The sequence below is a fragment of the Culex pipiens genome, chromosome 3 (assembly GCF_016801865.2).
Source record: "Culex pipiens pallens isolate TS chromosome 3, TS_CPP_V2, whole genome shotgun sequence".
NCBI classification, from domain to species: Eukaryota; Metazoa; Arthropoda; class Insecta; order Diptera; family Culicidae; genus Culex; species Culex pipiens.
The window spans coordinates 86,025,278-86,048,664 of record NC_068939.1 but is presented as its reverse complement, the minus strand read 5'-3'; the positions used below and the strand labels follow the sequence as shown (position 1 = coordinate 86,048,664).

General features: G+C 36.0%; 3 protein-coding genes across 3 annotated transcripts in view; 2 read left to right on the top strand and 1 right to left on the bottom strand.

The window, feature by feature from the left end:
- Positions 1-321: 321 nt before the first annotated feature.
- Positions 322-1,021, bottom strand: LOC120418685 (uncharacterized). Its single transcript, XM_039581147.2, has 2 exons — positions 863-1,021; positions 322-800 (listed from the first exon to the last, which is right to left on the bottom strand). The coding sequence occupies exons 1-2, from the start codon at positions 903-905 to the stop codon at positions 433-435; spliced, it is 411 nt and encodes a 136-aa protein (XP_039437081.1). The 5' UTR covers positions 906-1,021; the 3' UTR covers positions 322-432.
- A 2,885-nt stretch (positions 1,022-3,906) lies between these two features.
- LOC120418687 (uncharacterized) lies at positions 3,907-4,585 on the top strand. Its single transcript, XM_039581149.2, has 2 exons — positions 3,907-4,040; positions 4,101-4,585. The coding sequence occupies exons 1-2, from the start codon at positions 3,998-4,000 to the stop codon at positions 4,466-4,468; spliced, it is 411 nt and encodes a 136-aa protein (XP_039437083.1). The 5' UTR covers positions 3,907-3,997; the 3' UTR covers positions 4,469-4,585.
- Positions 4,586-7,243: 2,658 nt separating this feature from the next.
- LOC120418651 (phosphatidate cytidylyltransferase, photoreceptor-specific) overlaps positions 7,244-23,387 on the top strand; it is a 38,395-nt gene continuing 22,251 nt past the window's right edge. The window contains exons 1-2 of the mRNA XM_039581094.2: positions 7,244-8,000; positions 13,590-13,714. Coding sequence (XP_039437028.1) covers positions 7,869-8,000; positions 13,590-13,714 — 257 coding nt within the window. The 5' untranslated portion in view covers positions 7,244-7,868. The remainder of the gene's footprint in view (positions 8,001-13,589; positions 13,715-23,387) is intronic.

Sequence of the window (23,387 nt, the reverse complement as noted above, 5' to 3'; positions counted from 1 at the left end):
TTCTTGAAGCCACTGAAGGAATTTTTGATCTAAATCAATTGTGCTTCAAAATTTATATACTTTTGTGGCACAATCATTGACGACCTAGTTGGCAATCATTGATTAATGACGACTTCCATAACTTCGCAAGGAATGGGATAATCGTTACCAAAAAGAATCAGCATGTGTAGGACACTATTCTAAACAACTTGTAGAAGGATTTTTGTCAAAATATTTATAGCGACGCAAAAAGTGTATCTTTGAACAAAAAATCATGGCAATGATTTAAGTCTTCACGTTTACATAGAATCTGAACATCTTCGTTAAAAAAATACAGTCATATCAGAATTTGAAAGGTTTATTTAAAAATCTCAAAGATTCTTTTGCTTAGTTGCCAACATTTTGTTGCACTCCTCTGCCGGGATACCAAAGGTCCCACCCGATCAGTCCACCTTACGCCCGCAATCGGTACTTGACCAGTCGCTTGACCGGATGCGGCGGCAGATAGTCATCGGTTGGCTGCTCCGGCTCGACGTAGTCGTTCTCAACCGTGGGCTTCTCGTAGTGGTACGGGGCCTGGAAGTCGGCATGGTCGGCCGTCAACTGGAAGGCGGTTGGACTGTCCGAGTCCAGATTTTCAACCAGCACGGGAAGCGCCACCGGATCCTCCACGTACACGGTGTCGAAAATCTGGGATTCCAGCTCGGGGTCGGTGTTGCGGACTTGCAGCTTGCGCTGGGGAACCGGACGGGCCGGTCTGCGCTGCTGCTGGATCGTCTTGGACGGTTGTCTACGGTGCAGCTCACTCACGTCGGCGGCCACTGGGGGAGAGCACATGTTTTAATTAGGAACGGGCTTTGAAAACATTCGAGAGATCACTTACCTAGGCAGACCAGCATCGAAATCAGCACCAGTTTGCAAACCATCTTGACGTGTAGTTCCTTGGAGTACGAACCGATCTAGAATGATCTTCAGAGAGCTTGTACAGTCTTTTTTATACTCTACCAAAGCCAGACTTCAATTCAAACGTTAGACCAAGCCTCCAGTTTCAGTTTCAAAATCTGCAAATCTGTTTGTTCGACTGGTTCTATTTGATTTGCTAAATCTTAGGTCATCCAGGAATAGCTTGACTTTGTTCAACGTTCGTCGTTAGCAGAACGGTTAAACGGTTCTTGCCAATGTTTGCGCACACAACATATCACTTATGGACACCGTGGACTATTTAAGGTTGAGTTAATGTTTGCCCAACAGATGATTCCGTTCTGATTCCCATGAGACATTGGGGACTCCACGCTCTTAGACGGATCTTACAGTAAATGAAAAAGTTGATTCCGCGGAAAAACCTTATAAGGCTTTCTAGGCCCAGTGAAAAAAATATGATTTAACCTAAAAATGATGAACTCCTCGTCACAGTGTCCTGATGCAAACAATGCTCGAGCTCGAGCTGTCACAGCCCTGCGAAGTATGTTGGCTGACATATCGGGCGGTCAGTCAAAAAAAATCAGCTAGAAGTCGCTTGACAAAAAACTTTTGCTAGAAAGAGATAGGAAACCTGATGCAAACAAACGTCCAGCTGTAATGTAAACATACTTTGAATGTATTGGTAAATTTCTGACTAGAAAGCCTTATTATGCAATCTTTGCAAACAACTGTGTCTTCCGTTAATAATTTAAAATTAGAATTGAACACTTCAATTGAAAGTGTTTAGTTAAGTTGCTTTTTTTATTTCATTTTTAAAATTTACAATTAAACGTTTGTTAATTGGATTATTATTTTTTTAAATAAAATCCCTGCAAATTTGTGGTTGAGTAAAAACAAGTTACAACTTTGCTTAAATTTTATAGTAAAAGTATTGGAATATATACTTCTTTTTACTGCCATCAAATATTATAAACATGAATAAAAATTTCGGCGTTAGCTCAGAAATTTGTTGTACTGTAAATGCATTGAAATTTGAAGATTTGTTTTTTTTTCAATAACATTCAAAACATGCAATTAACAAACTCATCTGTTATTAGTGGAAATTTTATTGAATTTTTGAAATAAAAAAAACCCTTTTTTCGATTTGAATTTATTTTATTTACATTTTTTTTAAATTGAGTAATAACAGTTAATCTCCAAAGCATTTAAAAAATGCTGGAAACTACTAATTTAAGAGCTTTGAACACTTCTCCACAAATCATAGATTTTCTAAAACTAAAGATTGTTAACTAATTGTACTGGTGTATTATAAAGGCCACAATTCTTGCTAAGCAAAAATCCGTATGACCTCATGGCATAGCAAAACGAATTTACATCTTACAAATTTCACTTTGCTGTCACTTAGGACTTGCACTTTTAAAAACATTCACAGAATAAACCGTGATTTGCTGAATCAAATCTTTATGTTCTTCCGTCAACTGGGGCGAATCGGGACGCATGGGGCAAATTGAAACAACTGTTTTTTTTTCGTGTGGATCAATCGGACCGCGCACTGGACTCACAATCCAGAGGTTGCTGGTTCGAATCCCGCAGCGGGCGCTCTAAAATTCTTTGTGTAAATATGGGTATCCGGCGCCGTCGTTCCGTGCCGTACTTAAACACTTAGGAGCCCAGGGCGGCAAAGTCCTTTTATATAAAAGGAAGACACTAGTGGTTGGTACTAGCAATGGTGGCCGACAGCTATAAAGTCAACTTCGTCATTTTAAGCCTTGTTACTGCACAATAATTGGATATTTTCAATTGGTTTCGGATAGAACAGATACAGATAAACATAAATAGTGCATCGTCTTCCAAATTTCAAGCTTTTAAGCGCTCTAAAACTTGCTTTCCCTATTCATACTGAAGTCTCGATTCGCCCCAGATGACGGATCCACATTTTTATGATAAACCTTTAAAAGTTTACGAAATGTCACGCAAAAATCGGCCAAAATTCCCCCCTAAAAGCGTACGTACTTTATGGATGACGCCTAATACTATTTACAATACTTTTTTTAATTGATATGTTAAAACCGTGTTAATTTTTTTTTTTCATGAGCTTCGAAAAACCAAATCGTTATAAAAATAATTCATAACCGTCAATTCGTTGTTATCGTTCTATCTTGTCGCACGTGCATTTTTGGTCAAATTGAGTTAAGAACGCCACCTTCACAGATTCAAAAAAGCGACTAAATTGGCACTTAAAAGTTATAAAATAAAGTAATCAACAACCATTAGGTCCAAAAACCAAGCTTAAATTTGTGATATTCTTGTTCATAACGATAAAGCTTATTTTTCTGAGTACAATGACCATTTTTACGACTGCAAAGGACTAAAAATGAATTTTCAAATTAATTTAAAAAATTAACTCCTTGGTCCTTCTTGCCAGAAGAGGTCCTACTTGACAGCTCGTTCCAAGGGGACTATAGTTGATTCATCGAAAAAATGTTGTCTTGTCAATTTTTTTTGCATTAAAATGATAAAAAGTGATCAGAAATGGTTTTTAATCGTGTTTTTACCGTTGTATAAGGCTTTAAGACCCTATTGCCACTTGTCCTTATGCTCCTATTAGCTTTTCTTATTTAATATTTTATTTAAATTTGTGATTCAATTGATTCACTTATCACAAAATTTAGAAATTTAGATTTACTCAAAATGTTGTTTTCCTGTTTTCTGTTTCCCTTTACAACCAACTTTATTTGCATCCTTGTTTGCATCCATTGTGATAAATGTCTTATACACAGCTGAAAGGATCCCTCAAAACTCTCTGTACTGCACTTACAAAACTATACTGTTAGTCGATAAACTAAAGAAATAAACTGAATTGAATTGGATTGAAAGATTTACTCAAAATTGTTCATATCCGTTCGTAAAAACAAGCATAGTTTTGCCGCGGTTCACGGCTATAAAGAAGCATGCAGAAAATCAAACAAGCTGAAAAGCTTATCCATCTAGCTCAATATTTGTTCTGGAATTGTTCGATTGAGAGTATATAAGAACGGTTCTGCCAGACAGACTGGCACTCCAAAGTGGTACACATTCCACCGAGCATCATTTCAACATGAACTCCAAACTGTTGCTTCTTTCAATGCTGGTTTGCCTGGGTAAGTAACATATTGATTCCTCAAAATTCCGCTTAAACTAATTGGTTGATCTTCTCATAGTGGCCGCTGACGTCAGCGAATTGCGCCGGAAACCGTCGTCGAAAACGATCCAACGGAAACCCTTCCGATCCCCAGTCCCGCTGCGCAAGTTGCAAGCCCGCAACACCGATCCGGCTCAGGTGGCGGAACTGTTTGGCGAAGAGTTGCTAGCGGAAGATATCGATGAACCAGAACCAACCAGCTTCCAGCTGACCGCAGATCACCAGGACTTCCAGGCTCCGTACCACTATGAGAAACCAGCCGTTGAAAATGACTATTTGCCTCCGCTGGTGGTGCCGAAGGAACAACCTGCCGACGATTACCTGCCACCTTTCCCGGCAGGGGACAACGTGGCCAAACGACAAGTTAAGCTTCGGGTAAGAGTCTGAGTTGAACTCTGTGGCGCGGTAGGCGCGTAGGAAAATACACATTTAGGAGCTCATTGGAATGATCTGTGGTGAACAGAAAATAAAAATGTTTGAAAATATTAGACGTTGTTTTCAAATTACATGATGGCAATTTAGGTCTAAGTTTGTTGGATGATGACGCTCTGCTTTACCACCTTTAGTTTACATCGCCCAAATTTTTTTTTTAAATCTTTTCGTTACCTTCATCTACCAAATTCTCGTTTGTTTGGCAGGTTAATTACACGGTCACAATTCCATCCAATTTGCAAATTCTTACTTTTAAATCAAATTGTTTCGCAATCGTTATGGTTTAGGGGGGTGGCAATTCGAGTTGAGAACCTTGAGACTCTCTCCCTTTGTTTAGCCGAATCTGTGTATTTGCCAACATTAGGTGCTCGATAGAAATACATGCTGTTCCCCTAGTACAGTTTTTCTCAACCGGTGAGGAATTCCCCTCTGGGGGGGGTGAAGGGGGGGGGGGGGGGATTTGGCCATTGCAATGCGTTTTTGTAAAAAATATAAATCTTTATCTTTACTTGTTTTTAAACTTAAAGGTCATAGCTGCCAGAAATATATGAATCAATAACATATTTATCAAATATTTTTCGTGAGCCCGGGCAGACGGTAATAACAAAATTCATGCCAATTTAATAACAAATACTTTTAAAATAACAAAAAGTGTTATGGAATATTCTTGCAAAATCCATTTCTGCATAAGAGATAAATAACAGTTTATGTTATCATATCAAAATTTGTTATTGGTCTGATATTGGTTGAACGCCAAAACAACTTTGGAATAACATTTTTTGTTATGGAAGAATAACTCCAACTGTTACTGGGATGATCAGATTAGTTGTTAAAATAACAAAAAAGAAAAACAAAGATTTGTTCGAAGAATAACTCAAAATGTTATAAGTCTGTTATTACAATAACAATCCAATAACAAAAAAATCATAACGGTGAATAACAAATCTTGTTATAAATAACATAAAATGTTATTGGCCTAGTATTTTCAAATATCAAAAAATGTTATTTCCACGTTATTTCCGTCTGCTCGGGAGGGTTTGCATTTTATTCAATTTGAGGAGGTAGTGAAAAATCGTTTTAAAAATCCTTCAAGTTTTTGTAAAATATTGGCAGTAAAAAAAAGAACAGAATTAACTGTCCTAGAAACCTATTTGGAGCCCTCAATTTTAATAAAATCTCTTAGTTTATGAATGTTTTCCTATCTAAAAACTCTAAGTGTCTTTATGGAAAATTATAAATTTACTTGAAAGCAAATTTACATGCCACACAAAATTTTTCCATAATTTAAAAATTAGGGCCAATAAAATCTGAACCCATCTTTGCTATAATTGAAATTTTTCTCGTGTTATTTTCTCTATAATACTTGAAGTGAGAATAACAATTTAAAAAAATCAAACACTTTTTGATTTATCAATGCTAGTTTGCTCTCGAATATTTGGATTTTTTCTCAAAAATATACAGGGAATTAGCAAAGTTAAGTTAATATATTTATGTAATTCCAATAAGAACTACAACGAGCATCGTAACGCGTCCTGGCCCATTCAAAATTGTAAATTTCCGGTCAATCATTCATATTATTTCAAAAGGGTCATGTAAATGACTTATAGCGCTTATTGAAATGTTCGCGATTAAATCGATAACAATTCGATTATTTCGTCTTCTTGATCTAAGTATTTTGTAGAAAATTTTGTAAAAAAAAGATTTTTATTTTGGAAACAGCTTATTACTCCATTTTCTTAAATATAAAATTAAACGAATTTGACACGTTGTTGTTAAAATACAGCAACCTTAAGTATTTCCAAGTAACAGCAAAGTTGAATCGCAGTGAAACATTTCAAAACATTTCCTCAATCATTCATCCGTTTCGTTCCATTCACGCGATCAACCACGCGAGTTCATGAGGAGAGGTTGAAAGACATTTGTTTATTTACTTCTTTCCCATTCATTCTCTTCGCTTTTGGAATGCAAGTAAAAGTAGAGAAGTTTGAGAGTAGATAAGAATATTAAGTTATAGTTACAAGTGCACAGTCAACTTTGTGTTTATCATATCAATTTGGATTATAAGGCTAATTGAAATTGTGTTATTTTTAAGTTCTAATAAATAAATCTATTTTTTAAATTATATTAAAACTTAGGATATATTTTTTTCTTAAAAATTGGGATATTTGTTAAGAGGCTTTAAAATGTACTTTGTTGTTTTCACACATTTTTTTTTGTGTTATCATTAAATGATTATTGTTATACAGTCCAGACTCGATTATCCGAAGCCTCGATTATCCGAAGGTTTGCGATTTCTGCGACCCCATTTTAGTCAAATTTGAAGCGTAGATTGCCTGTTAAATGAAAAAAGTTTTTTTTTTATATTTCAACGCGGCCATTTTGGCCGCAATCTTGGATTAAAACAATTCTAAATCACTTTAGAGTAGTTTAGGGGTCATTCTGAAGCATAACAATAAAAAATAAGATAACGAAAAACATTTTTTTCTCGTGATTCGAATATCCGAAGTGAAATTTTGCCAAGGCCTTCGGATAATCAAGTCTGGACTGTATAGTAATTATTATTAAATATTATATTTATGAACTACTAAAACATAATTGAAGTGTCGCATTTAGGCAAAATATGACACAAATATTGGTCAATGAGCAAAGAGACAAGTGCCTCAGTTCATTCGATGTGAGCTCTCTTCTCATCGCGCTAGGCCTGGCAACACTGCTGTCAGACTGGGCCAGCCAGAATCAGTTTAGTCTGGGTGATGGTAATGTGTAGAAGTGGTTTGTGATTGTGAGTGCGGTCTCGGCTGATCATAAAACGAGCAAAGGAAAAGTAAATTAAATGTTAAGAACCCGCAGTCGGTCCGGGGAAGAAAACGAAAAACAACAATACTCGAACGGCTAGTGAAAGCCAAGTTTACGGTATCGAACTTTAGTTTGAGGAAGGTGGAGCGCCCAAAAACGTTCAGAATCTCTCCGATTGGCCAAGGTTTGTGCAGCAGCAGCAGTGTGATGGCGAATGTAAACAGAGAAGCATCTTGGGCAAATTGAAGCGACAAATCGTGGTTGATTACATTAGTGCATGGTGAAGAAGTCAATTTTATCACTGAAAGAAGAAATTTTACAGTTAAATCTACGTAATTTGACAAGTCAAAGTTACAGTCAAAGGTTGCTGAGGGTAGAAACCAGTTCGAGCAAGGAAGTCAAGTGCAAGGTGAAGGAAAAAGGTCGTCTCAGCAAGCTTTAGACTAGTGGAACCGACTAGTTTGAGCAGCAGGTGCTAGGTTTTAGTGCAGTGTCAAAGTGCACAACAAGCAGTTTGCTTAGATCTCGAGAGGAAAAAAACAAAGCAGAGCAAATAAAAATGAGTGCGGAAGCGGAAATCCGACGCCGGAACATCGGTGAGGGGGATTCCCTGGGGGAATCCTCGCTCAAACCGGACGACAAAGGCCAGAAACCCGCCCAGGAATCGACCACGGCCGAAAGCTCCGACCACGTAAGTAGGCTTACTACGCAGAAAAGAAATCCAGGATTTTTCCATTCCTCGCGAAAAACGGGATAAATTTATCGATTTTTCTTGCCAGTATCATCCTCGCCCCTCTTTCGCCAGCCAAGCTTCTTCCTTCGGGGAACGACATTCCGCGAGCCACACACACTCACACTCTGTTTGGGTTCATGGAGCGCCTGCCCGGTGAATGTCCCTCCTCAACCCACTGTTTAATCCCCCCTCCCGAATGTGTTTTCATTCATCACCGGAGAGATTTGTTCCCAGCAGCTGTGCAAAATGATTTCACTCTCTCTTTGGTTTGGTTTGGCACAAGGACATCCTTGTCCTTACATTACAAAACATGTAAAATTAGCGAAAAAAAAACGAAGTTGACTTTATAGCTATCGGCCACCATTGCTAGTACCAACCACTAGTGTCTTCCTTTTTATCTACAAGGACTTCGCCGCCCTGGGCTCCTAAGTGTATGAAAGTATGGCACGGAGCGACGGCGCCGAATACCCATATTTACACAAAGAATTTTAGAGCGCCCGCCGCGGGATTCGAACAGGCGACCTCTGGATTGTGAGTCCAGTGCGCGGTCCGATTGATCCACACGGGCGGGACACTAGCACTATCAAATAAATTTCATAATGAATTGCTGAAATTTTATTACTTTGTTGCCAAACTGATTAAAATTTAAATAAAATTTAGATAAAATTTATAAAATTAAGTAAAATACAATCAAAACTCCATGAACTCTTGGGAAGTTCACCTCGTCGTCCCTAGACAATGCAGACGACACTATCAATTTCACTAATTGAATTTACTGTCGTGTCCTGGAAATCGATTGAAACCCCACCGCTACCCCCCACACGAGCTGAGGGCTGTGATGGATATGCTGTAGGCACTAGGTGGATTGCGAAAGCCGCCGAAGCCGTAACACGCCGGGGAATTTCGTAACCCCGTGGGGGATTTAGGGTTTCAGCTTAGTGTTTCGGATCATTCTTCATGGAAATGTGATTGATTAAAAAATGTCGCTTTCAGTGATTTGATAGGTCAATTTAACTAAACTAAATATTAGGTTGTAACTAAATCACTCATTACATACATTACAATGCCTTTTTCAAAAACATAAAATTCGTGTTAAGGGGAACAACTATGCCCAAGAGTGTGAAGAGATTCGTCTACTCTGGAGAATGTTTCGACCTAATCAAAAAAAAATCTAGATATTTTCAATCGATAAAGTAAAGAAATTGCGGAATTGCAAACATTTGAACATTCAAAATCTCATTCAAGTCAAATCTGCAATAGCCAATCTTAAGTTTTAGCCATGTTGTTTTTAAATATAGTTGCGTTGGAAATTCTTATTTTAAATTCTGGGATGACTTTGATACATAGTTTCTCTTGTTAAAATCGGTTTTTATGTTTGCAAATTTCATTATTAAGGTTGATGCTACAGTAGGGTGTAATATCAAAATCGATTTTCCAGCACAGCATTTTTTCAGTTCCTTTTGGGATCCTAAACAACTCCCCAAAGTTTGGCAATGATTGGTTTAGTCCTCACTTTGCGCAAAGCGATTCAATTTTCCATATAAATTTGCATGGGAAAAATATTTTTTTTGAATTTTAATATTTAAAAAATCCAAGTTTCACGCTGTACTAAAACCGGACTCATATTCGGATGCTCTGGAATGTGCTCTACAACTTTCCCGAAGAGAGTATGGTGCTAACTTGCTCCTGAAAGAAGATACAACGTCCTCAAAACTCGTCTAAAACGTGATTTTCGAGCAAAAAACACGTTTTAGACGAGTTTTGAACACGCTGTATCTTTTTATAGGAGCAAGTTAGCACCATACTCTCTTCGGGAAAGTTGTAGAGCATCTTTCAGAGTATTCGAATATGAGTCCGGTTTAAGTACAGCGTGATGCGTGAAATTTATAAATATTAAAATCCAAAAAAATGTGTTTCCCCATACAAATTCCCATAGAAAATTTAATCGCTTTGCGCAAAGTGAGGACTAAACCAACCGTTCCCAAACTTTGTGGAGTTGTTTAGGACCCCAAAAGGAACTAAAAAGTTGCTGTGCTCATTAGATTTGGATAATTTTATTTTTTTCCATACAACCATATTACACCCTAATGCTATAGTCTTTAGGAAAAGAAATCAATGTTATTAATAAGTTAGCTAAGTAAATATATTACTTTATAACAAAATTCATATGAATTTCAGGTAAAATTGATAAAAAGTTAGATTTTGTCCTAAAATTTCTTTAACTACTTGTGTCAATGAAAATATCGATTTATATTACATTTTAAACTGAATATGAATCACGATGAAAGAATTTACATGAAATTTGTTCTACTGAAAATGCCAATAAATTTGAAGATTCTCTCGAATTGTGTCAAATAAACACATGCAATTTATTATTTAGAAACTAATTTTATCTTCTCGTAGGGGAAAATTGGCCAAAGAATCCGAAAATGCATTCCACTTCCCGATTTTAACTCATTTTCATTAAGAAAATCATTATTCTTCTAGAATATTGAAATAATAGTATCTTAATTATAGTTAATAAGCATTTGAAACTATTTGAAATTTTATGAAAATTTCTGTTTGAAGTACTTTGAACACATCTCTACCACAGTCAGTATGGTTCCATAAAATTCTGTACATGTTACATTTGTTATGTTCATTTTGCGAAAGAATCTTAAACCTGTCAAAGTCACCCCGGCTCTCAATATCACCCCGGCTTACGGTACGTGTTAAGGAAGCGATTTTTGCTTACAAGTTTATAGCGATTTTAAAATATTTTAAAATTCTGCATTCTTCAAATAGTTAAAGAATTTGGCAGTAGCAGCGATGGAAGAATCATCATAAAAAGAAAATCATTTGACGCTCATCAAGAGCATGAGCATGAGCATGAGCATGGTTGACTGCCAATGAGCTGCTACTCCGTTATTGACAGATCAAAGTTAAACAATGAATCAAAAATGATCAGTGGGAGCCAACCATCCGTTCACTGTTTAACCTCTGAAGATCCCTACTTTATTAGTCAATACCGGCGCCCTCCCAAGAAGCCTGCAGTTCAACGAAAGGGAGGAATGTTAGTCCGATAGTTGAAGTTGCAGACTCATCAAGCACATAGTTTTTCGCTATATACTTGTTGATACCGCTTGAGACCGTTGAATCCACAGCATCTCCTTCAAGCATCACGTGATTGAATTTTTTTTGAGTTAGTAGGATAAGGTATTGGCTTTTCGATGCCTCCCGAGCTACGATGCTATGGGGAGGACTTTCATAACAGACCCGTCGGCGAGCCTTCCGAGCTACGATGCTATGGGAAGGTCTTTCTGGTTAACACACAAAATCACTCACACACAGTTTTTTGCTTCACTATTAACTCGACAATCCAAAATGTTAGTGCGTCTTTCGATCATTTTATAGAAATGGCTTTTTCACCGCAAAAAAAAAATCCAATTCAAAAAATTAAAACACAATTCACCCGACGCCGTGCCTTCCGATCAACGATGATATAGGAAGGGCTTTGAAGATCACAAAAATCACTTTTCACTCCGAATATTTTTTTTACGACCACGCGCTCCCTTTGCCAATTATCCACTGATGACGCTGCACTTCCCGAAGGTAATCTTCTCCTCGCATCACACAATTCCCGACAAAAATGCGAAACAAAAGGCACAAAAAAAATCACTTTTCACCCCGAATATTTTTTTTACCGACCACGCGCTCCAAAATCATTTGACGCTCATCAAGAGACAAAAAAATCGGAAAGGAATCGAAATCAAAAGGAATTTAAAAAATCAATGTGTGTAAACAAAACGAAATAAATAATTTTAAGATTTGCTAGCAAAGAAATTCACCAATATCTTCAACTGATTGATTTTATTCAAGAAGTTCGGGAGCTATTTTCTTTTGCGTGATTCGCCTCCTCTCTCTTTCGCGGGTAATGAAGTGCGCAAGTGAAAAAGTTGTTTTACGATTATTCCATCCCTGGACAGTATTTGAAGCAATATTTATTTTGACCTTTTATTTTTTTTGAAATTATCCTTATTATCACTTATCAATTTCACAATTGATAAATCATTTAACGAAACTAGCACTGCCCGGCAAAACTTATTTAAATTGTTTTTTTTTTTTGACAAATTCTCAAAAATTTGCAAAGTTGAATAACCGGAAATGAAAAAGCAACAAAAAAGTTTTTGGTCAAAAAAACTTTTTCTAAAATTTTATCTTCTAAAGAGATTAGAAAGGTATTCGAAAGATTTGAAAGATTTAACTCAATTTATAAAAAGGCAGAAAAATGCTACGTTATTTAAGGATGGCGTCCACATTTGTTTGCACGGTGCACTTTGCAATTGTTTGGCGCTATAATAACGAAATCTTTGCTTGCATCTAGAATGGGTTCAACCATGAATCACAAATGGGATTGTGTGCTTTCACACCACGTACACTGGGACCAGTACGACAAAGCCATTATTTTATATATACTTTCGTGTTTGGTCAACACTTTGCCGGCGCAATACACTTAATTACAATGAATGTTGTTTTAAAATGCAGTGTTTTCCCTGTTGTACAAAAAATGTTTCCAATTTCAGAACAATTGTAGTAAACTTGAAACTGTATTTTTTTCCAATTTGACCTACTTTAATTCTATCTAGCATGCTTCAAATGACAAGCACAACTTGTTGATACGATTTACCAAAACAAATATAACCCATGTGCTATAATCGTCCGATGTGTTGTTACGTCACTTGCTGCGATAAGAATTGATACCAGTCTTGCTTCTCAACCTTTCGTTGCGATTATCGCATGTTGCACAGTTAAAAATGAACAAAATGTAATCTAAACATTGTGGCAGTATAATTTTTTTTGAGTATTAACACAAAGTTCCCAATTTCATGACAAATAACGTTTAAATTTGTTACTGTCTAGCTAGACGTAATCTGTAATCTAAACCAGAAAAGTTGCTGACGAATTATGCCCCAAGGAGTGCTGAATGGAACACAAATTCGTCAAAACACGCGAGAGAGATTCCATAATTGCTTTGTTTCAGCGCGGTCAAAGAGGGGGAAGAGATGTCTAGCTCATGCAGTTTGCTACGATAAGATAAAGCAAAACAAAATGAATGAAGAATGTAATGTGATCGCAGCTCTGTGAAACCCGATAGAATTCCACAGATGAATAAGCATTCAGAGACTTTCCCTTCTACTTTCTTCTAAGCGCCCCCAACACGAGAGCACCGAGGATTATTTATATTTTTGCCTCAGCTGATGTGGTAGAACCTTCGTGAGAGAAGCACCACAAGAGTCAATCTCGGTTCGACTTGGGAAAGGCGTGATTGGGTTCAAAGTCTAGCGTGTAACGCATGTTCCGCGTAGACTTGGGTGAATTAATCTTCTCTTCTTTTTTTGTTCCTCTCGATGACAGACGTGGTGATTGCTAGTCATTGTTTTGTTGTTCCACGTCACCGTTTGGTTGTTGGCACTATACTCTAATTAACAACCGGTCAATTTGCATTGCAATTGAGTTATACCTTGAGCTAAATGATTTGTTTTTTCTCTCTTTTTTTGTTCTCAATAGATTGACTCCGAGGAGGAAAAGCTACCGGAAGAGAAATATGTGGAAGAAATGTCCAAAACGTTGCCCCAAGGGACAAACAAAACCCCGGAAGTCCTGGGGCAAGCGCTAAGTGGACTGCCGGACAGGTAAGAATGTTTTTTGCTAGATGTTTTTTTAACTGTAATAGGGGAAATTCACATGTTATAATCGGTCTTCTTGAATTTGATTTTTCTGTTGATCATTGCATTTTTTGTCTCAACCTGATTCTTTGGTAATAAATCAAACATATCTGCTAAATTTTCAAAAAATATTCTCATAAAATTTAATTTTCTAAAGACATTAAATCATTCATACAACCCTCTCTAGATTTACAGATATTTTGATAATTTCGTAAACAAATGTTTTATGAATAAACATAAGCATGTGGTTAAACTATCAAACTCTCAGGTCTTTGTGACAACAATTATCATGCTTCAAAACTCATGCCCCAAAGATCATTGTTCTTCTTTCCTTCCTGATACTCTCAGCGCTGAATCTAGCCGATCACGTTTTTGTGCTTACACACTCGCGTGTTCCACTCTTTGCTCTCTGAATACGTAGAGGTGGACAAAACCGCTCTTTTTTAGGAGCCGCTTATTTTCGCTCGTTCATTAAAATGAGCGATTCCTTTGGACGGATCTTTCGTCTTTTTTTAAATTTTGATGAAGAGATTTTTTGTTAAGAATGGTGTGATTTTTTTATTGGACTTTCAAAAATTATTTGAGAAAAGAAAAATAAACCCGAGAAGATTCGCTTGAAAACTATAGGTCTTTGCGGTCGCCTTTTTTTATCCTAAAGTACTTGAAAAAGTAACCCGTGGGACAATTCTGAAAAACTTGGCTTCAATTAAAAGCACTGCGATTTGTTGGAAATTCATTGAAATATATTTATAATCTTCAAAATAGACACAAGTTTTAAAATCATTCCATCATGGAACGGTTCTTTCAAAAGGACGGAGGTGAGCAGTTCTCTACGGAATCGGTCTTTTTTCTTTAATTTTAATTTTTGTATTTTTTAATCCGGCTGAAACTTTTTTGGTGCTTTCGGTATGCCCAAAGAAGCCATTTTGCATCATTAGTTTGTCCATTTATGTCCTCTAAAACATATCAAAAAATAAAAAAAATAATAAAAATAGTGTTTTTTTGCAAATCAAGTTTTAGTGACAAAAAGTTAAATAAAAAAATCACCAAATTTTTTTTACCGTGTATCATTTTTTTTCAGTGTAGTCCATATCCATACCTACAACTTTGTTGAAGACACCAAATCGATCAAAAAATTCCTTCAAAAGATACAGATTTTTGAATTTTCACATACATTTTAGTATGGACAGCTACCAAATTTGTATGGAAAATTATATGGACAAACTAATGATGCAAAATGGCTTCTTTGGGCATACCGAAGGCACCAAAAATTTCAGCAGGATTAAAAAATACAAAAAAAATCGAATGACCGAAATCTCAGAGAATTGCTCAGGTTCAAAAAGAACCACGGCTCTTTTTTTTGTGAGCCACGGTTCGTTCGTTCTTTTTAGTGAACCGGTTCTTTGAGCGAATCGATCTTTTTTTGCCCACCTCTTCGTGAGCAGTGTTAAACTATGGAAGCCGCTCTAAGCCAATTTCGTCAGAGCAGTTGATCGGAACGTAATGTGTGGTCTCTATACTCTTTAATATCTTAAGGCAGGAATCATGTAATATTACCTCTTTTCTTGTGTAATGTTACTTTTCAGTCTAAATTGAGGTAAAATCACATCACAAAAGAGGTAATATTCAACCTTCCAAAATACAGCTTCCAAATTAACACAATTTTTTACTGTGTAGACGGACTTCGAACTTAACATTGTTTTAATTAAATATAAAATTCCAATCTTTCTAATGACTTGGGGAAACAATCCGAAATCATCACATATGAACAACATTTAACAAATCAAACATTCAAAGAACTATTTAAATGTGAAATTTGAAGATATTTTCAACATTTATCAAATTATTACATTTTTAGTCCAAAACAATATTTTAAGCTAATAAGTTGCAACTCGATAGTAAATGATTCCATTTAACGTTTAAAAATGTGTAAAACACACAAAAAACTAAAATGTGTCTCGGAAAATATGGAAAACACCAAAAATGCAATACAAAATAATTTTAGGAGCTAGAACAGACTTAACATTAGCAGTAGGGGAGAGTGGGGAGACTTGATCCCCTTTTTTTGTATCGCACATAACTCTGTCAATTTCTCACAAAACTACAAACTTTTTGCATGAATTGAAAGCTTAAACATTCAACTATGTTTAGTTAATAAGGGTATTTCATCAGAGGAACTCTTCGAGTCATGCCAAGCGTTTTTAAAAAATATTTTAAACCGGCATTTTAAAAATGTTAGGGGTAACTTGATCCCCCTTTCAACATTTTGAAGAAATCTTAAGCAAAATGTTTCTTTTTCATCCAAACTTTTAATTTTCTATAAGTTACAGCAATTTGACATAAAACCTGTACGTTTGTGTTCAAAATATAACAAGTTTAGTATGTAAAATATTTGAAAACTTAAAATATTATTTTTTAGAACAAAATTAAGCATGTTTACAAAAGCTGAAAATTTTTGTTTACAAAACTTTTGAAAAAAGGTTCAAACTGCAGTAAGTTATGTACAACTATACTAAAGGAAACTATGTATGAAAGCCCAGCCCAATTAATTAATCTTGAGGCTGATTCCAGTGACTGTAAAAATGCAGGGATCAAGTCTCCCTAAACGCACTTTTTTCAACAACTGATTGTAAAAATAGTATGACGATAAATTCAACATGAAATGCGTAAGGGTTTTGGAGTTGATAAGTTTATCAAGCAATTCATGTATAAAAAATATTTTTTTGAATAATTTTTGAGTGTTTTCTATACATATCAAAACAAAGAAAAAAAGATCTCTTGGAAGTTTTTTGCAGCTCGTTATGGAAAAATGTGTGTAACTCAATCTAAACATTTTTTAATTTTTTTCTTTGTTTTCTACAATGAGTTTTAGTTAATTTCGCACAACTTTCTAGAACAAAGCTAATTGTTTTACCCACATGCTGACGAGATACAGGCTTGGGATCAAGTGTCCCCGGGGATCAAGTCTCCCCACTCTCCCCTAATAATAATAATGCTAATATTTTCCATAGTTTGTGTCACCCCTGTCAATCAAAATCGGCTACAAAAATCTGGAGGCAAAAGCTTTTTTTTTCAAAAAAACTTTAACATTTTAATGGAAGTTTACGTGCAATAAGAAGAAATAAATTAAAATTTATTCGAATTTAAGTGAATTTCCGATAAACAGTACAGCAACAAGGTTTTTTCGTCAAATCTTACTTTTTTTTGAAAACTTTTGTTTGCAAATGTATTTATATAATGCTTTTTCCAACAATTTTTCCATTGAAATGTTGTTATTTAATTTTTTTATAAAACAAAAACGAAGTTGACTTTATAGCTGTCGGCCACCATTGCTAGTACAAACCACTAGTGTCTTCCTTTTTATCTACAAGGACTTCGCCGCCCTGGGCTCCTAAGTGTATGAAAGTATGGCACGGAGCGACGGCGCCGAATACCCATATTTACACAAAGAATTTTAGAGCGCCCGCCGCGGGATTCGAACCAGCAACCTCCGGATTGTGAGTCCAGTGCGCGGTCCGATTGATCCACACGGGCGGGACAACGAACTTTTTTTTATACTTTTTTTATTTTGTTGGCTCCTCGTCGACTTTGGCCAGGATCGAAAAACATTTTCTTTTTTCAAATATTTGCATTGTCCTCAATATAATGAACAAAATTTTAACAAGATAAATTCATATTTGAAAGTATTTAAAAAATAATGAATAAAAACATAAAACAAAAGAAGTTAAACTTTTCGTAAAAAACCCCTAATCACTGGGAAAATACAAAGTTTAAAAATTAAATGTAATATTTGAAGTTTTTACTTACTCTACAAAATTGTATTACATCAGCAATTCCCCACGAAAACAGCATGATTCGAAAAAAAAGTTCTCCGATCGAGCTCAATTTTTTTCTGGGGGATCCTTGGCTGAAATAATTAGACCCGTATATTTTTGTTTGGCCATTAGGGTGACCTACGCCGTGTTAGGGTGGTTCGAAAAATGGCAATTTTCGTCGATTTTCGCAAAAACCACTTTTTTCAAAAAGTCATATCTCCACGCCATTTCATCCGATTTTAGCTGTCCTAGACGCAAATGAAAGGTGATTAGTTTCAAAAATCTAGCTTAACATTTGAAAAGGTCTTGTGAAAACTTAATATGCTGTTTTGAAGGTCTCGGGACCAAAGAGCCTATGTCTGAAAATATTTTTATCGGATTCCTCGGAAAATTTCACATAACATATCAAAAAATGGTAAAGTTATGTTTTCGATACTCTGAGATAGGATTTTTTGAAAAAAAAAACTGGATTTTTCAGCGATGACCTAAAAGTTGCGTCTTTTAATTACGAAAATTTTGGTACCCTAACATGTATAGGTCATCGCTGACATTTTAAAGTTATCGCAGTTTTAGTGAAAAAAGTCGATTTTTTCCCGTTTTCGTCATTTTCCCATTTTTGCGCGCGTCGCATCGAAAACCCCAGTTTTTATTTTCAAAAATAGTATCTCAGAGTATCGAAAACATAACTTCACCATTTTTTGATATGTTATGTGAAATTTTCCGAGGAATCCGATAAAAATATTTTCAGACATAGGCTCTTTGGTCCCGAGACCTTCAAAACAGCATTTTATGTTTTCATTCAACTTTTTCAAATATTAAGCTAGATTTTTGAAACTTCTTACTATTTTTCCCAAATAGCCAAACTAATCACCTTTCTTTTGCGTCTAGGACAGCTAAAATCGGATGAAATGGCGCGGATATATGATTTTTTGAAAAAAGTGGTTTTTGCGAAAATCGCCGAAAATTGCCATTTTTCGAACCAGCCTAACACGGCGTAGGTCACCCTAATGGCCAAACAAAAAAATACGGGTCTAATTATTTCGGCCAAGGATCCCCCAGAAAAATTTTGAGCCCGATCGGAGAACTTTTTTTTTCGAATCATGCTGTTTTCGTGGGGAATTGCTGACATTATAAAACTGTAAAAAAATCTTGCCATTAAATTTGTTTTTTTTTTATTAAAAATTGTTTACCTGGGTAGAGCATCCAATTTTTACTTCCCGGGAAAAAGTAATTTATTATAAAATCAAGAATCAAGAGTGTAAGAAAAGTAATTTCTTCCAAACTTTTCTTTTACACCAATCATAACACGCAATAATGCATTTATATTCATTTATTCTTTAAAATGTTCAAACCATTGCTCGAAATTAAAAAAAATCAGCATATTTTATATGAGCAGACATGAAATAATGGCATTAAAAATAGCGGTCTTGCCTAACTCTTGTAGTTTCAATAGTGTAAATTTTTATCATGAGTCCACACCGGAGTACTTGTAATCTAATTGATAACGTGTTTCATTTGTATTGTTACCATGTAGTGTAACATCCGGTGCAACTTATTATCAAATAGTTGTTTGGATTTGCAAAGCGTTGGACATAACATGGTATAATACAGTTAGAATTTTGTTCAGTATTAAAATAAATTTTATTTCATATTTTAAAAAGCTGCAAACTTGCTTCAGAGCAAAATCATAACCTAAAACCCGATAAAACTGCTTCCAACAAAGAAACCCATAACGGTGGTTCCACCCAGCAGCAACTGTCATTTCACGGTTCATATGGCGATACCACCTTTGCTTAGAACGAGCCACTTTCGGAGTCGTAGACCTTCTTCGCGGGCACCGTACTGTGTGCCGCCTCTATGTGTGCACAAAAAGAGGCATTTAATTACCACATTAATCGACCTTAATGAGAGTGTTGCATTACCTGTTGCTGTTGCCGCGAACCTTTATTTTATGTGTCTGGGTGAACAGCAACGGCGCATCTACCAGAAGTTTTAAATTTTCTTATAAAAAATTTGATTTGTATGATAAATTTGATTCAAGAAATACTTAGAACGAAATCATTTCTTCGCTTTTTCATAATGTTAGAAAGATTACCTCACACGTAGCCCATGCCGTGAATGGGTGGAATAACACTTAATTAGATTAGACAATCGGAAGTCATGCCCATCGTTGCTGGTGGTGGTGACGCGAAGTCACTTTCGGTGAACTTGAAAACGCGCGCGTTGCACGTAAGCATGTCTAAACCGTTTCTGTAATTCTAAGTTCACAACAAATTCGGTGGTTTTATGCTGACGTCACTGTATGACGGTGTCAATACATACCTTGAGTATTTTTACTTGTGTGTGGTTTAGTGAAAGCAGAAAATCTTGACCAGTTTACAACCCAGCAAAAAAGATACGTGCGAAGTTGTGGAGGCCATATTGCACAGCGCCGCCAGTTTAAATTTAGACCCTTCAGTTTGGGGGTGGTGTGGCGGCGAGACGACACACTGACTGCAACGCCATTGGCTACCCTTAAGGTGGGAACAGAATGCGTACGTTATGTGACGTCAGAATTAACTTATTTTGACGTAGTTGCAATAAATTGTACGATCTTTTGCCTTTTTTTTTACTATTTTACAACACAAATTCTAGAGTTTTTCTTTGAAAAAAATCTATAAACATATGAAAAAAATTAAGCTTTTAGGACCTTTAAAAAAACTCTACATTTGTAGCATTTTTATTTTTTGCAAGCCAATAGGTTCATTGCGTTGCCCACAACGGGCTGTTTGGAAGTGATAAACATTTTGCACGTCGAGGTTGAGAGCGAGATTTTGCGTCATCACCTTCGAGTACGTCAAAAGTGCATGCTTTAAATTGTGACCAATAGTTGTTTTCTGCGGACAAAGGTATATTTTGAGATGTTGGATGACATAAAAGATTGAATTTGTTTTCGAAATTGCTGACATTTTGATAAAGTTTTTTCAGGGAATAAATATCTACATATTTGCATCAAGTTAACCTTCCTACGGCATTGTAGCTCTTTTATATAATTAATTCGAAAGAAATTTCAAAATTTCACTATTTTATAGAAAACCTGGACGATAAAATCATTAAAAAAAATTTCAAACAGAAAATCACATTTGCAATCGAACAATGTTTTTCATTTTTTTGATAAAATGTACCGTTTTCAAGTTATAGCTACTTTTATGTATCAGCAATTCCCCACGAAAACAGCATGAGCCGAAATAATTAGACCCGTATTTTTTTTTGTTCGGCCATTAGGGTGACCTACGTCGTGTTAGGGTGGTTCGAAAAATGCCAATTTTCGTTGATTTTAGCAAAAACCACACTTTTCAAAAAATCATAACTCCGCACCATTTCAACCGATTTTAGTTGTCTTATACGCAAATGAAAGATGATAAGTTGGCCTTTTAAAGCAAAATAGTAAAAAGTTTTTAAAATCTAGCCTAACATATGGAAAGGTGAAATGAAATTAAAATGCTTAAAATGCTCTTTTGAAGGTCTCGGGCAGGGATGCCAGGTTGCCAGATGAATCTTTTTTTATTCAGACCTGGTAACCCTTGGTCTCGGGACCAAAGAACCTATGTCTGAATTTTTTTTTATCGGATTCCTCGGAAAATCTATATAGGGGCAGGGGGGCAGAATGGACCAGGGGGGCAGAATGGGCCACCCTTGGTATTAGGCTTTAGAATGGATTTAGACCAATTGTAAGGCAAGGGTCTTATAAAGGACGTCAAATAACATCACCATACCGAAAACGACGTTTGAATTCATTGTATTTTTCGAAATATGAGCAAAAATGTAAATTTATTGGAAAAACCACGCAATTGTTGTTTATTTCGAGGTTTTTAAATAAGCTTTCTGGACAGTTGGATTGTTTGAAAAAGTTTGCTCAATGCTTATAACGATACTAGATGTTACTACCAAGGTATACAAACAACAACGGAACCTTAAAATCATTTAGAGGCTTGGTGGTGGAAGTGTTAAATTAAAATCCACTTGGGGGCAGAATGGACCACCCTTATCCTGCCTTATAAAAACAACCAAAAGTTATGAAATTTGGATTAAATGGATTATTTCACTCCTGGTAGGTTCAAAAATAACGTTAAATGCAACATTAGTTGATTTTTTAGTTGTTTTGATGATTATTTGTAAAAATAGTGTCCTTTTTCAACATATTAACACTATTTTCAAAAATGTTTGTTTTGGTAAGTGACTATTTTTATTAAAGTGGTCTAACTTCATGGAAACTATGTTAGAAAGGTACCTTAAGTCATTTATTATCTCCCTTCAACGTTGTATTAGACGAAATGGCTTGTTTTCTAAGGTGGCCCATTCTGCCCCGCAGTGTGGTCCATTCTGCCCCGCACTCTAGAAAAGTAGTCGAAAAAACTTTTTTTTTTAAAGTTGCTCAAAAATAGTTTTAAGCTAAAAAATTTCATCAACCAAGTATACAACATTGAAGGGAACATCCCAAAGCATAAGCCTACTACACTGAATTCGTAAGTTTTCATGTTTTTCTATGGTTTTTGGCGCATTTTACTTAGGCGGGCCATTCTGCCCCCCCTGCCTCTATGTACAAAATTTCGCTGGTTTTGTTCGAACGCGAATCAGTTGAGCACGGAACGTCGGATCGAGGCGCTTTTTGTTGCGTTAGGTCCGTGTAAGCCCAAGGAAGATTTATATGCTAAAAAATTGCCACTTTGGTCACTCTGGGTCCGATTCCGGACATCTGCAGATTGTATGGGAAAATTGACGTATAATCAAATTTTGATCACAGGAGGCTGAATAAACAAACAAACTATAAACGTCAAGAAACAAAAAAAGGTCAAGACGAAGTTTGTCGGGTTAGGCTTGTTTTACATAACATATCAAAAAATGGTAAAGTTATGTTTCCAATATTCCGAGATATGATTTTGCAGGCCAAGGGTGCATGATACTGATGATACTCGTTGGTTGACACACCCAGGCGAGGAACATCCCAGAAGGAGCCCAACTACATCCGTAGTGCTGTTTGGACAAAACAGCATGGCTCTGGTTCCTTGCAAGTGTCCTATTTTCTTACCTCCACGTTGGCTTGGTTTAGTCATCATGATGACAAGGTGTAACCTAGCTGGTGGCCTGTGGAAACGACTCGTAAACCTTTGACCAGCGAGGGTCAGAGTAGAGACGGCTAGAAGAAAGGGGCGCGTCAATGTGGGAAAGGGAAGTAATTTGTGATTGTAGACGGTATTGTTTTGATTCGCAGTATGTTGAGTCAACTGCTGTGGATGTACCTGAGCATCGCAGAACGGGGTTTCTCTTCTTTCCATTTCAGCTAACAGCTATCTTCTGTTTATTTTGTTTCACTGATTTTCTAAAACGGCTTCTGCTTACTATCCTCCGTTTGATTTCGATTTTACTTATTTGATTCTCTTATTTCTCAACGCTTTTCCACTCTATTTTACCAATTGATGCTGCTGTAACAAACTGTCTGCTTTCCCTTAATTTGGCAGCGATGTCAATTTTGTTTATCATGTGCCTTTTCCTTTATTTATCTATTTGAATAATTTCTCATCTTCCCTGTAAATTGCCCTCAATACAATCTAAGCTTGTTTGTTACCTCTATTTTGTTAATTTCTTTATCTACTTCATAAATTACTATCTTTCTTTTACTATTGATTCTTTACACAGTATATTTCGTTCACTGTCCATTTTTTTGAAACTTCACCTTTTTCTTAAGCAAGTGAGGTTCGAGCCCTTACTCAATTTATGGAATGATTAAAGGATTAACACAAATATTACTATTGTATTTTTGAAAAACTTTTCTAAAATGCTTAGGA

Coding starts and splice junctions, on each gene's coding strand:
- LOC120418685 (XM_039581147.2), bottom strand. CDS start 905: ATGGTTTGCAAACTGGTGCTGATTTCGATGCTGGTCTGCCTAG. Junction 801..862: donor TTCGATGCTGGTCTGCCTAG/GTAAGTGATCTC, acceptor GCTCTCCCCCAG/TGGCCGCCGACGTGAGTGAG.
- LOC120418687 (XM_039581149.2), top strand. CDS start 3,998: ATGAACTCCAAACTGTTGCTTCTTTCAATGCTGGTTTGCCTGG. Junction 4,041..4,100: donor TTCAATGCTGGTTTGCCTGG/GTAAGTAACATA, acceptor ATCTTCTCATAG/TGGCCGCTGACGTCAGCGAA.